Source organism: Rhincodon typus, chromosome 10 (assembly GCF_021869965.1).
Source record: "Rhincodon typus isolate 14 chromosome 10, sRhiTyp1.1, whole genome shotgun sequence".
NCBI classification, from domain to species: Eukaryota; Metazoa; Chordata; class Chondrichthyes; order Orectolobiformes; family Rhincodontidae; genus Rhincodon; species Rhincodon typus.
The window spans coordinates 6,630,340-6,647,490 of NC_063341.1; the positions used below are offsets into that span (position 1 = coordinate 6,630,340).

Sequence of the window (17,151 nt, forward strand, 5' to 3'; positions counted from 1 at the left end):
CGTTAGGCTCCGCTGTGTTTAACGCGGACAGGAGGGGTTTCTGTTTTCGGAAATGCACTTTGCTCCGCAGTCCGTCCCAATACAAGCCCCTCCGCTTTCGCAGGTTATTTTCCGCAAACGTAGGTTCTCACTAACATCTCCCCCGTGCGGAAACGAGCGCCGTGCTGCTGCAGACACTGAAGTTTGCTTGCAGTCTGTGGGAGACTGCTCGGGTCGGAGGAGTGATCGAATGAACAGTCTGTGGGTCGGCAAAGATTTGGAAACGCCTCGCTGACTGACAACATGGATCACCAGCTGGAAGGTGAAGATTGGCAAACGGACGGCGTTGAATGATATCGGTTGGAGAAGCTGGAGGAACACAGCAGGCCAGGCGACATATCAGAGGAGCAGGAAAGTTTCTAAAGAAGGGTCCCGACCCGAAACGTCCGCTTTTCCTGCTCCTTCTGATGCTGCCTGGCCTGCTGTGTCCCTCCAGTTCCACACTGTGTTACCTCTGACTCCAGCATCGGCAGTTCTTACTGTCTCTGGTTGTAAAAGCATTGAGTAAGTTTTCAGGAAGTGGCTAAGATCACATAATTTTTATGATGCGAATGTAATGTCTGCACCAGAGGTGCAGTTGCCAGGACCTGAGAAGTTAAAAAGCAAAAGAACAAAACTTCAGTTCTGAGAATATCAAAGTGAATGTGAATAATAAAAGTGCTGGTGATACTCAGCGAGTCGAGCAGGAGTTGCGAAGGGTTGGCCGTTCAAGTCTAATGCAGGAACATGTAGGGAGCTCAACTCAAGAGTCAGAGCAATAACATATCATTACTGCTACTCGTGGGGTTTAAAAATCTTTCCTGTCACCTCTGTTTCATTTGAGCTACTGGAGTAGCTCTGTGTACCGTGATAATTTAGAGCATTAGCTCCATCGGCTGCTTGTTTAGTTTGTTAGCTCATTGAGATCAGCTTTCACAAACCACCTTTCATTTAATATCTAAATAACCATTTTCTTTACATTTGACTATGAGTTGAATATGTAATTCTTGCATAAATGTGGAAAAATATATGTACATATATGACGTCAGTTGTATATTGATTAGGGCTGAGCTACAAGCAAAGTGTCACGGGTATTTCAATTGCACCATTGGAGAGTTTTGACAGTTGATACAATGTCCTATTTTGGATGGCAAAACCAACTTAGGCATGGAAGTGTCAGTCAAACTTTCCTTTCTCCCATTCTCCCAGGTTCTCTGTCTGTCACATCTGTTCTGACCATGCCAACTTCTAAAAGTGGTCCTCTGAAATGTCCTTCTTCTTCAACAAAGTATTGCACAACACTACCACTGCCAAGGCCCTCAGTCGTGTTCAACCCATCTCCCACAGTTCAGCCCTCACCCCTTCTTTCCCTCCCCACAACAGTGATAGCATCCCTCAGTCCTCACTTTACCACTCCACCAGCATCCACATCCAGAGGGTCATTAGTCATCATTTCTGCCACCTCCAGCGGGATGCCACCACCAGATGCATATTCCCCTCCCCTCCCTTGTCAACATTCTGCAGGGACTGTTCCCTCTGGGACAGCTTGGTCTGCTCCTCCCCCACTCCCAACACCACCTCATTCCCCCACAGCACCTTCCCATGCAATTGCAGAAGGTGCAACAAGGCGCCAATTTACTTGCTTCTCACTATCCAAGGCCCCAGATGCACCTTCCATGTGAAGCAGCAATTTCCCTGCACTTCACTCAATCTAGTCTAGTGTATTTGCTGCTCACAATGTGGTCTGCTTTCCACTGGGGAGACGAAACGCAGACTGGGCGCCTGCTTTGTCGAACGTCTACGTTCTGTCCACGACAATGAGACTGAGCTTCCTGTTACTGCTACTACAACACACCAACCTGTTCCCTGGCCAACATCTCTGTCTCAGGCTTGCTGCAGTGCTCCAGCGAAACTCAGCGCAAGTTACAAGAACAGCACCACATGTTCCGTCTGGAGATGCTGCAGCCTTCAGGACTCCATATCGAGTTCAATAATTTTAGGGGCTTAGCACCTACTTCCATGTCCTTACCTCAACCCCCATACACCAGACATGGATTGCTACCACAACAACCCACTGTCATCCACTAATGGTCGCCATTACAAGGTATTGATCCTCCCAGGCTGACCGTTACACATTCCTTTGTCTGCCCAACTGTTTCTCTCTCTCTTTGGGCTCTACCTCCATCTAATACTTACTCCTCACCTCCCCCTCAACCCCATCTTCAGCATAGATATCAATCTTTTCCTAGCTAATATCAGTTCTGAAAAAGGGTCACCAGACCCAAAATGTTAACTCTGCTTTCTCTCCATGGATGCTGCCAGACCTGCTGAGTTTTTCCAGCAATTTCTGTTTTTGTTTCTGATTTCCAGCATCCGCAGTTTGTTCTTCTTTTCCCTTTCCAGTAGAAGGTGTAACCACTGCTTGTTCCTTCAGCTAGTTTTTCTGAGGAAGGCAAGTCTCAGTGAGGGTAGCAATGCCAATTTGAAGTCTTAATAGTTTCCATGACATAATTACAATTCTTCTTGCTGGACAGTCACTTTTGAAATTATTCATGGGTTTTCCAATATTGCAAATTCACAATCATGTAATAATTTGCATGAAATTGTTTATGGGATTGTGCTCCAATCCATACAGAACACATTCCTGCCCTTATCAGAATCACTTCTCAATCACACCCTGTATATGCCTTTTGCTATTCATATTGGCCACATCATCTATCGAAAAGAATTTAATACATTCCAGTCTGTCATTATTCTTTTCAGGATGTGGTTTACCTGCATGGATGCAAAGGCTTCAGTGCTTTTTACAACTATGAGTTTTTACCACATTTCTGATAAGACTTTATGCTTGGTTTGAACACTGATTGTTCTTAACTGCATTGCTTCTAAATGTTTCAGTGCACAGACATGAACAGGGATCTGAGGAGCTGAAAGGAAATGAACAAAACGTGCAGTGTGCTAAGGGTGACAACCAAAGTTAATGAGGAAAGTAATGGAAAAAATTGGATAGAAGATACAGATAGTATTTTTGAGTAATAATCTCTGTGTTTGATAGAGTGGATAGCGTATTTATATCCATTTCTCTTTTAGGCATAAATATTTGGATACACTCAATATTTTCTCTATTAACTCTTGGATGTCATGCATTCTCCCAGGTAGAAGAATATGGATACACAATTTTCTTGGAATCTTTTGTCCATGTTATTGAAAAGGGGGCAAACTACACCTCCCACATTCTCCTAGCATTCCCCCAACTGCTACGCTACCAATGAAATTATGACATTTACCTGACAGTATTAAATACACCGGTTGAATTAAGGCTGTAATCATTTCCTTGGGAATTTCTTTCTAGATTTTCTGTGTTGCAAAGCTTTCAGTGTTTTAGAAGTTATAATCATACTTGTGACTGTTGTGAACGTGTTTAAACAGAAAAGATTTCAAACAGTGGAATCCTTATCTTTAATTTGTTCATAGGATGTGCCTGTTGCTGGTTAGATCAGCATTTATTTCCCGACCCTAATTGCCCAGAGGGCATTTAAGAGTCAACCACATTGCTGTGGGTCTGGAGTCACATGTATACCAAACCAGACAAGGACAGTAGATTTTCTTTCCCACACAACATTGGTGAACCAAATCGGTTTTTACAACAATCAAGAATGGTTGCCTTTAGGCCAGTTCTCTATTCCAGACTTTTACTGGATTCAGTTTTCACTATTGGCTAGTCCAGTGACATTACCGCTACACCACTGCCTCCCCATAACTGTGCATATGAATGAATAATGTTCTGTGTTTCAGAAAACATTTTTACAGTGAAGAGTCATTGAGCTTTTATGAGTTTTGGCTAACTTCTTATAAGATACTTTTTATATGGTCTAAATTCTGGTTGTTCTTCACTCAACACTTCTAGTTGACTCAGAAAACAGACATGAACAGAGATCTCAAGTACTGGGAGGTAATGAGAAAAACCTGAAGCAGCAGGCTGAGTTGGATAATCAAAGTGACACTGTTGAGGAAAATCAAAGTAAAAGTGGAGGGAAAATGTAGATTGTTTTGAGAAATAATTCCTGTGTTCGCCGTGTAAATATGCCTTTTATGTCGATTTCATCTTTAGGCAAAAACAGTCAGATATAGGTGGAAGGCAATGGCAGAGTGATACTTTCACTGGACTACTCATCCAGAAACTCAGCTAATGTTCTGGGGACCCACATTCAAATCTTGACATGGCAGATAGTGGAATTTCAAATCAATGAAAAAGAATCTAGAATTAAATGTCTGGTTCACTGATGTTCTTTAGGGAAGGAAACTGCCATCCTTACCTGGTCTAGTTGACATGTGGCTCTGGACCCATAGCGATGTGGTTCACTCTTAACTGCCCTCTGGGCAATTAGGGATGGACAATAAATACTGGCCTAGCCAGTGACATCTGCAACCTATGAGTGAATTCCAAAATATACACCCTCTGTTCCCTGACCAAATGTCTTGCACTCTGCCCAACAGAAGATGGCGACATGAAATGTACTCTGACTCATCTGTCCATTTTATTTAAAGGCTGACAGTTTGGAGCAAAGCTCACTCTGCTCCCTGCCCACATTCCCTCCAACCTGTTGCATTAATAAAGAGTTTATCACATTTTCCTAAACAGTGTTAAACATACAATTTATCTGAAAACTTCTATTTGATCCAACAGAACCACTTGTGACTCATAAAAGCATTTTACAATTTTTACAATTTACAGTTTTACAATTAGACTATGTAGCCAATTGAGGCTGTTTGAAACAACATTATGACTTACCATGATTCTCTACCTTTTCCCCTATACCTTTGTACATTGTTTCAATTTAAATAATCATTTAATACCCTCAATAATGCATCAATTGTACCTGCCTCTGCCACACTTCCATTGCAGTGCATTCTAGACCCAAACCACTTAATGTGTGAATAAGTTTTTTTTCATATCATATTTGTTTCTTTTGCAAAACATTTTAAATCTCTGCCTTCCGTTCTTGATACTTTAATGAGCAGGGACAATTTCTGCCTGCTCATAATTTTGAAAAATTTGATCAGATTTCCTATTAGCCTAGTTCTCTCCAAGGAGAATAGTCCTAAAATCTCCAATCTATCCTGATAACTGGATTCTGTCATTCCTGTCAGAGTTCACTTGAAGTAGTGAGCAGATCTCGGGTCAAACCTTAGGAAGGATATATTGGCCTTGGAGGTTAAGATAAGCAATTTCCACTGGTTGGGGATTCTAGAATTATAGACATAATATGAAATTTAGTGTCAGACCGTTGAAGTGAGATGCTAGGAAGCACTTCTACATACAAAGGATGATAGATGTTCGGAACTCTCTTCCACAGATGGCAGTGGATGCTAGATCTGTTGATAACTTTAATTCTGAGATCTATAAATACTTGTTAAGCAATGGTATGAAGAGGTGTAGGCCAAAGGCAGGTACATGGAGTTAGGCCACAAATCAGTCAATATCTCAGTAAATGGCAGAAGAAGTTTGAGGAGCTGAATGACCTACTCCTGTTCCTATGGTCTGATGTTCTTGTTGTTGTGCCATGTCGGAAATTCTTTGCACATATACACTGAGGTACCTCTAATCCTGTGTTTCCTTTAGAACTGTACCTCTTATATTTTGTGTCCATGTTCTTGTTACAACAATGTTTCAGTTCACACATTGCTAAATTGAACCTTATCTGCCACCCGTCCACCCACTCCACCAACTTCTTTATGACCTTTTGATATTCTACGCAGTCCTCCTCACAGTTTACAATGTTTCCAACTTTTGTATCATCTGCAGATTTTGAGTTTCTTGAACTAATAGACCAGTGATAATCCAGTAGACCATTGCTTCCCCATATTTATACTTAACCTATTTTTCTAATCAACTTGTTCAGAACTGTTATTACACATATCTGAAGCAGGTGGGATTCAAACCTGGGTTTCTGGTCCAAGGGTAGGGACATTAACACTGCACCGCAAGAGGGCTGCAAAGTTTGAAAATGCCCCCCTGCACAGCAAGATCTAGGTCATCAATACGTATTAGGAAAAGCAATACCAACCTCTGGGGAAATCCGCTACAAACCTTTCTCCAGCCAAAAAATCTCTATTGACCATTACTCTCTGTTTCTGATTGCTTAGCCAGTTTTTCATCCATGTTGCTATTGTTCCTTTTATTCTGTGAGCTATAATGTTTCTCACAGGAGCGTTGCATGGCACTGATTCGGCCTCCTTCTGGATGTGTATGTACATTATTATCAACAGCATTCCACTCACTGATGATTACCATGACCTCATTAAAAGGCTCCAGCAAGTCAGTTAAACATCATTTTCCCTTTTCTGAAGAAGGGTCCAGACCCGAAACGTCAGCTTTCCTGCTCCTCTGATGCTGGTTGGCCTGCTGTGTTCGTCCAGCTCTACACCTTGTTTTCTCAGATTCTTCAGCATCGGCAGTTCCTAACATCTCTCTTCCCCTTTGTATGCTGGCTTTTCCTAACCAACACACTATAATCCATGTGGTTGTGAATACTAGGCTGAACAATTGTTTCTAGACGCTGTAGACACCATCGCTGCAAAACTGACTGGTCTGTAATTGCTGGGCTTATCCTTAAAACTTTTTTTGAACAGGGGGATGGTGTTTGCAATTGTGCATTCTTCTGGCAACACCCCTGCATCTAGAGAAAACTGAAAGATTTTGGCCAGAGCCCCAGCAATTTCCATTCACACTTCTTCCACTATTCTTGGATATACTTTTTATGGTTTTATCTGGACCGTGTCTTGTCAACCTTCAGTGCCACAGTCTGTTCACCATTTCTTATCAATTTTGCACCCTTCTAGTGACAGAGTACTGTCTTCTGTCACTGTGACCTGTGTAGCATCTACCTCCTAGGTAAATACAGACTAGTGAGTATGAAGAAAAGGAATGAGTAAACAGTATTGAGATACTTCAGTCTCAATACCTGTTGGAATCAGAAGTTTTACAAGACAAAAATAGAAATTGCTGGAAAAGCTCAGTAAGTCTGACAGCATCTGTAGAGAGAAATCAGAGTTAACATTTTGGGTCGAAAAACCCTCAGAAGTTTTACAGGGTCGCATGTTATGATCACATTCTGACTGTTATATACAAGATCTCTGGGTACTTATGACACTTGCAATAGTTTTATGTTCTGTTGAATGATGAATCCAATTAAGCAGTATTCATTTGGAAAATCTTGTTTGGTGGCTCAGTGTTTAACACAGCTGCCTCACAGCACAAGGGACCCTGGGCGACAGTCTGTGTGGAGTTTGCACATTCTCCCTGTGTCTGTGTGGGTTTCAGCCAGGTGCTCCAGTTTCCTCCCACAGCCCAAAGATGTGCCGGTCAGGTGGATTGGCCATGCTAAGTTGTCCTTAGTGCCAGCCATGGTAAATGCAAAGATAGGATAGGGGGGTGGCATGCTTTTCGGAGGTTCGATGCAGACTCAATGGGTGGAGTGGCCTCTCTCCGCACTGAAGGGATTCTATTCTATGTTTTACTTAACTACACAATACAACCATCGCATTATGAGATTGTGGGAACCCAGTTGTTCTGAAGTCTGAATTTTATTCCAAAAAAATTATTTAAAGATATGAGGGTGTAGCAATTACTACCTGACCTGTTTTTTTGCTAACATTGCTCTTGTATATATGCTTGACGACTTAACTTACTGGGAAAAGTTGGACATTGACTGGTTGGTACAGCACTCCAAACCATCACCTCAATTAATGTTTTCAAATCTGTTGTTGCAGAACAATATGCATTGGCATTGATGAAATATTCGACTCTTTTCACATTAAAAACATTATTCTCTACAGGATATTAGTTGGAGGTTGTACACTCATCTTTGCTGAGCTCATGGTGGTCAGAACCCTAAACTCTCATTACCTGCTGCTATCAGAACAATATTTTGATCACAGCCTGTAGACACTTTCTGCAATACAGCATCAGATGGACCATCTGTCAGATTTGATTCCAATCTGTAATCTTTCTTTTCCACAACTTATTTTGTGATTATGGATGCAAAGTGTTCTGTCAATTAGTAAAAAGTTTTTTTACGATTAAGAGTCTTTGATCTTCTTTGAGATTGTGGCTAATTTCTAATGAAATACTTTTGTTTGGTCTGAATGCTGATTATTCTTCACTCCATCACTTTTAGTTGTCTCAGAAGACAAACCTGAACAGAGATCTCAGGCGCAGGAAGATGATGAGACCAACCCGCAGCAGCAGGCCAAGTTGGATAATCAAAGTGTCACCGGTGAGGAAAAGCAAGTTCAAAATGCAGGTGACATTTCTGAAAACTAAATTCTGATTTCAACAGCGTGGATTAGGTAGCATTCGATCTTTGGCAAAGCAGTTAGATACACATGATACACTCTCTATTCCTTCACCAGATGCCATGGACTCTGCCCAGAAGAATGAAGGCACAGAATGTACTCTAGACACATTTTGTCTGTGTTCGTAAAAATTTAATAAGTACTACTTTAGTAATATTAAACTTGTTTTCATACTCTGTGCCTTAATTAAGTCCAGAGTATTCTATGCTCTCTCCACCTGTCCTGACACCTTCAATGATCTGTGCCCATAGTTCCCTCTTCTATCAGCACGGCCTGTAGCATCCACCTCTTTGGTAAAGACAAATAGCAAAGTATTTATTTAATATCTCAGCCATGCCCCTTGCCTCCTTGTGTAAAGTCCCCTTTTTGGTTAGAATCAGCCCTACTCAACCTTTTATCTCTCTTTTACTACTTTTGTGCTGATAAAAGTATTTAGGATTATCCTAGACTTTGGCTGCCAGTCTTTTCTCATGATTCCTTTTTGTTTTTTTAATATTCTTGTTGATCTCTCCTCTGAACTTTCTGTATTCATCTTTGTTCTCAATTGTGTTTTATGATTGACACCTGTCATAGGCACACTTTATCTTCTTTCTCTTAATCTCTATGTCATCTGCTTTACAGGAAGTTATGGAATTTTTTTTGTCTTCCCTTTGCCTTTTGAGGGAACATGCCTTGATTGTATCTAAACCATCTCCTGTTTGAAGGTAGTTTATTTTTGAAGTGCATTTATTCACCCTAACCTTTTGTTCCAGTCTATCTGACCGTAACTGTTCTAGCCCCATTGAAGTCAGCTTTCCTTCAATCAATTCTTCTTACTTTGGATGGATAATTACTATTCTCCTCCATCATGCTAAACCTTATGGTACAATGATTACTGTCTCCTAAATGCTTCCTCTACTGACATTTGATCCACTTGGCCCATCTCATTTCTGAGAACCATGTCCAACAGTGAATCCCTACTTTTTTGACAGCATATTGTTGTCAGAAATTCTGATGAACATAATCTAGGAAGGCTTGCCACTTGCTACTCCTTATACTAGCACTACACTACAAATTTTTATTTGGGTAAATGACATTTCCCATTGTAACTTGTTTATAATGTTGGCATCTCTCTGTGATTTCCCTCCACATTTGTTTGTCTACATCCTTCCCACTGGTTTTTGGTCAATAAATTACATTGAACAATGTAGTTGCATCCTTTTTGTTCCTTGACGCTAACCAAATTGATTCCATCAGTGGGCCCTTTGGGACATCTCCTTTCTCCAGCACTGCAATAATTTCCTTAACCATTCCTACCAACCCTCCTGCTTTCCTTCATTTTCTGGGCACCTTGTACTCAGGAATATTTAACACACAGTGGTACCTTTCTTTGAGACAGATCACTGTTTTTTGCCACAACATACTTCCACATGTCAATTTGCACCTGTAACTTCCCAGTCTTTTTACTTATACTCCATGCAATGACATACATGACCAAGAGCCCTGATTAAGACTTTATTACTTTCTCCCATACGACTTGACCTACTAACTAACTGTATCCTATGCCAGTGTTATCTATCTTTCCAAGTATATTGTGTTCCCTGGTATTCTCCCCTGTATTCTCCTTCAGTTCACAGGCCCTTGACGTGTTGCTAACAGCACTAGCAAAACACCCCACAAGGACCTCAATCCCAGCTCTGTTCAGTTGCAATGCATCCTGCTCCCACTTTCCCCAGAGGCAGTCACAATTTCCAAAGAATCTAATTCTCTCGGACTTGCACCATGTTTTGACACAAACGTTATTTGCCTTATTCTCATATTTCTGCATTCACTTGCACATGGCACAGGGGGTAAACGAGAGGTGACTTCTAAGGTTTTGTAGTAGATTTGTAGCTCGGGTTGTGGGTGTTGAGGTTGGTTGGCTCGCCGAGCTGATTTCTTGTTCCACAGACGTTTCGTTACCATGCTTGGTAACATCCTCAGTGCAGCCTCCAATGAAGCGTTGGTGTGTTTTCCCGCCTGGTTTTTAAATTCTGGAGTCCGTTGAGCTGGATTGCCTCACTTCCAGTTTTCCTTCGTAGTGGAGTATATATGGGGTCAAGTTCTATGTGTTTATTGATGGCTTTCCTGGTGGAGTGCCAGGCTTCTAGGAATTCCCGTGACTTCATTTCAAGTCCTCCTTGGTAATTTTCTACCTACCCACCTAAATTCTGACTGCAGGATCACAATTTCTTCCTGCCCAGGTCATTAGTACCATGGTGGAACATTACCTATGGATGTTCATCTTCTCCCAGAAAATGCTGTGATGTCACTCAATGACATCCTTGACCGTGGGAAGTAACATTACATCCTCTGGTCATATCTATGTCCACACAACTGTCTGTCTGATCTCTAACTCATGCTGATTAACATTGCTCTTTCTTTCTTCTTCTTCCTGGTGCCACATACATGATTGTGACTGCAGTCCTTCGAAGAGCCAATGCCTTCATCTGCTTCCAAAACAGAAAATCAATTTGTGGGCAAGACCCCAGGGGACTGTCGCTGTTGGATTGGATACCAATCTGTCATCTTTCTGTTCCAGAACTTGTTTTGTGATTATGGGTACAAAATGTTCTGTGTTTCAAAATAAAAGTATTTTCTATGAAGAGTCTTTGATTTTTTTATGAGATCTTGGCTAATTTCTAATGAAATACTTTTTGCTTGGTCTGATATGCTGATTATTCTTCACTCCATCACTTTTCGTTGGGTCAGAAAACAGATCTGAACAGAGATCTCAGGTGCAGGACGAGGATGAGAACAACCTGCAGCAGAAGGCCAAGTTGGATAATCAAAGTGTCACTGGTGAGGAAAAGCAAGGTAAAAATGCAGAGAAAATGCTGGTGATGTTTTTGAGCAATAATTCCTGTGTCTGACATGTAGGATTTCACCTTTAGCACAGCAATCAAATACCCATGATACACTCGCTGTTCCTTCACCAGATGCCATAGATTCTGCCCAGCAGAAGAAAGAGGGCATGGAATGTACTCTGAGACATTTGCAATCTCCAACATGGAGACGGGATGGACAATTATGTGAGGAGGAAGAGGAAAATCAAATTGAAAATAGTGTGCCCATACAGATTAGTGTTTGAGCAATATCCATTATTTTATACAAGAGATTGAAGGTCATTCAGATTCACATTTTGCTTGAGGTGTCTTCTGTACACACTTTGTTCCTGGTACAAGTGTGAATTTCCCTTCCCAGTATAGGAGGCGAGGACACCATTTACCTGGAGATCTCTCCAGATGTCATTCTAAAGCTGACACTTTAGCCGAATGGGCAGTTATGCTGTTACCTTCTGTTCAAAATCATGCCTGCATCCTCAGATTACCAAACAGAAAAAGATTTCAATGGTGGGTGGTTAATACACACATTTCTTGATAAGTGACATGCACAAATGTTCTTGTGTCACATTGATTTATATAATCTTGTTGATACATTCAGGGATGTGGGCTGGGCAAAACGTAAGGGACAAAATAACATTGGGAGGCAATACAAATGTAAAAGTGAAGTGGTGTGGCTGTGGAGCATCCAAGAATCCTGGGTAGCATTATCAAATGGAAAAGACGGATGCAAAGTCTTCAATTAATACCTCAGCCTTCCCCTTGCCTGCATGTGTAATTTCCCTTGTTTTTTTGCCAAACCAACCCTACTCCTCCTTTTACCAGCTTTTACTATTTGTATGCTTATCAAAGCCGATAGGATTACCCTTGAAATTGGCTGCCAGTCTTTCTTATTATGGTGAGAAGGTGAGAACCTTCAACTCTCATTACCTGCTGTCATCAGAACCACTTTTGATCACAGCCTGTACACACTTGCTGCAATATATTGTTCGATGGAATGTCAGATTAGATTCCAGTTTGTCATCTTTCTTTTCCAGAACTTATTTTGTGATTATAGATGAAAAGTGTTCTGTGTTTCATAACAATGAAATGTTTTTAATCTTTGAGTGTTTGTGTAACTTCTGATAAGAGACTTTTTGCTTAGTCTAAACGCTGATTGTTCTTCACTGCTTCACTTCTATTTGTCACAGGATACCGACCTGAACAGAGATCCGAAGCACCGGAAGATAATGAGCCAAACCTGCAGGAGCACGCCAAGTTGGATAATCAAAGTGATGCTGATGAGGAAGATCAAGGTTAGAATAGTGAGAAAACACTTGATATTTTCAGAAATAATTCCTGTATTGGACAGTGTGGATTTATGTTGATTTTGTTTCTTTGCAAATGCAGTCAGTTATGTGTGATACACTACCTGTTATCTCTCCTACCCTAGTGAACTAAGAGAGCTTGGAATGTACTCTGATACATTTGTCTACTTTCCTTAATGGCTGACAGTTTGGAGCAAATGTCGCTCCTGCTCTCTGCCCAGACACACCCCAACCACTCACATTACTAAACAGATGTTCACATTTTCCTAGACAGTATTAATTATACAATTTATCTGAACGCTTTCAGTATGATCCAGTTTAACCACTCATGATGCAAAGGAGGATGCAAATATAATGTTTGGAAAGAGATTGTTTGGCCCATCATGTATGTATCTGCTGTGTAAATCGGCATCGTGAGTCAGTTTGATTCTTGTGCTTTTTCATATCCTTGCTCATTAGTTCTATTTAGATAATCATTTAATGCCCTGTTCAATGCCTCAATTGTATCTGCCTCCATCACACTTCCTTTCCAGTATATTCCAGACCCAAACCACTTAATGTTTGAGTAAATTTTTTCTCATATCATATTTGTTTCTTTTTTAAAGCAATTTGCATCTGTTCCCTCTTGCTTGTGATGCTTTTACAAACTTGGACAGGTCCTCCCAGTCCGCTCATAATTGTGAAGACGTGATCAGATCTCCTGTTAGTCTTCTCCTCTCCAAGCTCTCCAATCTATCCTCATAATTGGATTCACTCACCCTTCGAACTGCTGTTGTAAATCTCATTGCAAAAGCGATCACATCCTTTCGACAGTTTCGCACCCAGAATGGTAATATAACACTCCAGCTGAGGTCTATCTAATGTCTTATGCGAGTTCAGCATGATGGCCTTGCCGTTGTGCTTTATGCCCTTGTAAATGAAGGCTAGAATATTCCTATGCTTCCAAAACTGCCCACTCCTCCAGTTCTGCCGACTTCAATAATCTCTGGCTACATAGATCCAGGTCTCTCTGCTCCTGCATTCGCTTCAGAATTGTATCTCTTTAAAATTGTAATTTTATATCATGAGTCCATGTTTTTGGTACAACCATGCATCATCTCCACACTTCTCTGCATTGAACTTCACCTGCTACCTATCCAACAATCCACCAACTTGTCTCTATCTTTTTTGATATTGTACACTATATTCCTAAGAGTTAAACAATGCGTCCAGGTTTCACATCATCTGCAAACTTTGAAATTGTCCCTTGAATAGAAAGATCTAAATCATTTATATCAGCAAAAGCAAGAATGGGAACATTGGGCATTTCCAGTACAACTTTTCTTCCAGCTTGAGAAACATCCATTGACCATTACTCTTTGTTTCTTATTGCTCAGACAGTTATTTTAATCTGTTGTGCCCTTTATTTCATAACCTGTGATGTTTCTTCCAAGACCGTTGCATGGCACTGATTCAAACTCCTTCATGAAAGTCCACAGACACCACCTCAACAGCAATACCCTAATTGACTATTTCTGTAACCTCTTTAATAGGTTCCAGCAAGTTAGTTAAAAGGTTTTTGAGAAGATTTGTCGCTCGGGTTGTGGATGAGGTTGTAGATTTGCTAACTGAGTCAGTGAGTTTGATTGCAAACGTTCTGACACCCTGCTAGGTAACATTGTCAGTGCGCCTCTGGTGAAGCGTGGGTGTTCTGTCCGGCTCACACTTTCTATGCCTCGGTTTGCTGGGGTGGTTGGCATTACTTCTGGTTCTGTTTTCTCAGTGGTTTGTACATCGGATCCAGTTCAATGTGTTTGTGGATGGAGTTCCGGTTGGAATGACAGGCCTCCTGGAATTCCCTGGCATGTTTCTGTTTGGCTTGTGCTATTATGGATGTGTCGTCCAAGTCGAATTCACGTCCTTCTTTGTCCGTGTGTATTGAGACCGGTGAGAATTGGTCTTAGCTCTTGGTGGTTAGTTGGTGTTCATGTATCCTTATTGCCAGTTTTCTTCCAGTTTGGCCTATGTAATGTTTTTCACAGTCGTTGCATGGTTTTTTTGTATATTACGTTAATTTTATTGTTTGTGGAAATGGGATCGTTTACGTTCATCAGTAGCTGTCGCAGGATGGTTGTTGGTTTGTGGGCTACCCTGGTAACTATGGGTCTGATTAGTCTTGTGGTCATCTCTGATATGTCCCTGATGTACAGTAGGGAGACAAGTGTGTCTGCCCATGTTATTGTGGTCTGTCACAGAGGTTAACAGCAGATTGTGCTTTTTGGGTATCCATTCCTTTTAAAAACTCCGTATAAGTGCTCCAGTCCTACATTGCGCAATTCCATGTTGCTGCAGTTTGTTGTGGCCCATTTGGAAAATATCCTGATGCAGCTCTGTTTATGCGTTTGAGGTGGTTGCTGGAATAATTAAGTATCTGGTCCGTATCTGTGGTCTTTCTGTATCCGCTAGTCTGGAATTCCCCATAGTTCTTATGTACCATTATGCCGAGGAAGGGTGGTTGGTTATTGTTCTCTTCTTCTTTTGTGAATTTTATTCCGGTGAGGATATTATTTATGCATCGGCGAGTTTCTTGTAGTCTTCTGCATTTGATAATCATGAACATGTCATCTCCATCGCGGACCCAGAGTTTGGATTGTATAGTAGGGAGCGCTGTACGTTCTAACCTTTGCATTACCGCTACTGCAATCAGTCCTGATATTGGGGATCCCATTGGCGTTCCATTGATTTGTTTGAATATACAGTCATTGAAGGTAAAGTGGGTTGTGAGGCACAGATCCAGCAGCTTCAGGGTGCTGTCCTTGTTGACGCTGTTGGTGTCGTGGGGTGACTACCTTCCTGATTTGTCCAGCAGTGTGGACCCCGAAAGGTACACAAGCCAGGGGTCCCTTTCAGACCCACTGTCTCACTACCAGACACGTCAAAATATAGGCTCAACTTCAACTGGAACAACACATCCATAATAGCATATGCCAAACTTGTGAATGTTGTGAACTTTAAGCACAAACATTCTATCAACCACTTTCTACTTATCAATTTTAAATGCTTCCCACGACAGACTTACCTCCTATTCTTTGAAGTATTCATTCAGTACTTTCAGTCAAGTCCCTTGTTTCCATTTGTAACTCCCTATTTTCCTCCTGTATCAGCCGTACTCATTCTTTCACCAGGCTTTTACGATTTGTATGCCTGTAGAAGCCTTTAGGATTACTCTTGAAATTGCCTTTCAGTCTTTTCCTGTTATTCCAGTTTGCTTTTCTAATATGCTTGGTTAACTCCCCTCTGAACCTTTTGTATTCTTTCGGTTCGTAATTGCATTTTCAAACCTGACATCAGCCATAAGCACACTTTACCTTCTTTCTCTTCATCAGGAAGTTCTGGATTTTTTTTGTCCTCGATTCACCTTTTGAGGGAATATGCTTGGATTGCATCTGAATCATCTCCTCTTTTTAAGGTAGCTGATTCCGCAGTCCATTGTTTCATCCCGATCTTTCGTTCCAATCTATCTGGCCCACTTCTGTTTAGGCCCATTTAAGTCAGCTCGCCACTGATTTGATTCTTCTTACTCCAGATGGACCATTGTCATCCTCCATCATACTAAACCTTACAATGATCACTGTTTTCTAAATGTTCCCCATTGACACTTGATCCACTTGGTCCACCTTATTTCTGAGGACCATGTTCAACATTGTGTCCTTATGTTTTGGACTTGGATGCATACTGTGTATGAAATTCTTCCAAACACAATCGAGGACGCTTGTCACTTGATTCCCCTTACATTACCAGTCTATAGTTGGTAAGTAAAGTTCCACATCATAATTCATCTAAAATGATGGCCTTTCATTGTGATTTTCCTGCAGATTTGTTCCTCTGCATTGTTTCCACAAAGTGGTGGTCTGTAGACTAACTGAGCAATATAGTTTGTGTTTCTTAACTTTAAATTGATTCTGTCAGTGAACTCTTTGGAATATCTCTCTTTCTTCAGCATTGGAATGATCTCCTTAATCAATCCTGCCAGCCCTCCTGCCTTACTTCCTTTTCCGTATTTTCCTGATACACTGACACACTCGGGAACAATGAATTCCCTATCCTACCTTACCTTCAGCCAGGATTTGGTTTTGCACACCCTTGCTAGGTTAGTTTAAAGGCCTCCCAACAGCACTAGCAAAATGTCTGCAAGGACCTCAGTCCAAGCTATGTTCAGCTGCAACCCATTCAGCTCACGCAGGTGCTATCTTCCCCGGAGCCAGTCCCAAAGTGCCAGGAATCTAAATCCCTTGAACCTACACTATCTTTCCACCCACACATTTATCTGCCTTATCCTCATATTCCGTATCTCATATATACTCACTTGCACATGGCACTGGGAATTATCTAGCGAAGACTTCATTTGAGGTGGTGCCTGCTACGTTTCTATTCAATGACCTAAATTCTGATTGCAGGACCCAATCTCTTCCTGCCCAGGTCATTTATACCACCGCAGACCATGGCCTCTGGCTGTTAATCCTACCAAAAGAATGCCTCACATCTGCGCTGTGACATCCTTGACCTTTGGAGGCAACATTATGTCCTGGAGTCATGTCTGCAATCACAGAATTGTCCTATGTTGCCTA

General features: G+C 41.3%; 1 protein-coding gene across 6 annotated transcripts in view; it reads left to right on the forward strand.

The window, feature by feature from the left end:
* Window positions 1–17,151, forward strand: part of LOC109913682 (torsin-1A-interacting protein 2-like) — a 36,023-nt gene continuing 18,872 nt past the window's right edge. Inside the window, exons 1-4 of one of the 6 annotated variants that reach the window (XM_048601642.1) lie at window positions 1–301; window positions 8,199–8,324; window positions 11,107–11,196; window positions 12,428–12,532. In XM_048601642.1, the coding sequence (XP_048457599.1) occupies window positions 283–301; window positions 8,199–8,324; window positions 11,107–11,196; window positions 12,428–12,532 (340 nt within the window). In that variant the 5' untranslated portion in view covers window positions 1–282. Of the gene's footprint in view, window positions 302–8,196; window positions 8,325–8,441; window positions 8,497–10,819; window positions 10,957–11,106; window positions 11,212–12,427; window positions 12,533–17,151 lie in introns of those variants that run through there. The other 5 variants (XM_048601644.1, XM_048601643.1, XM_048601641.1 and 2 more) reach the window with 5 other exon arrangements.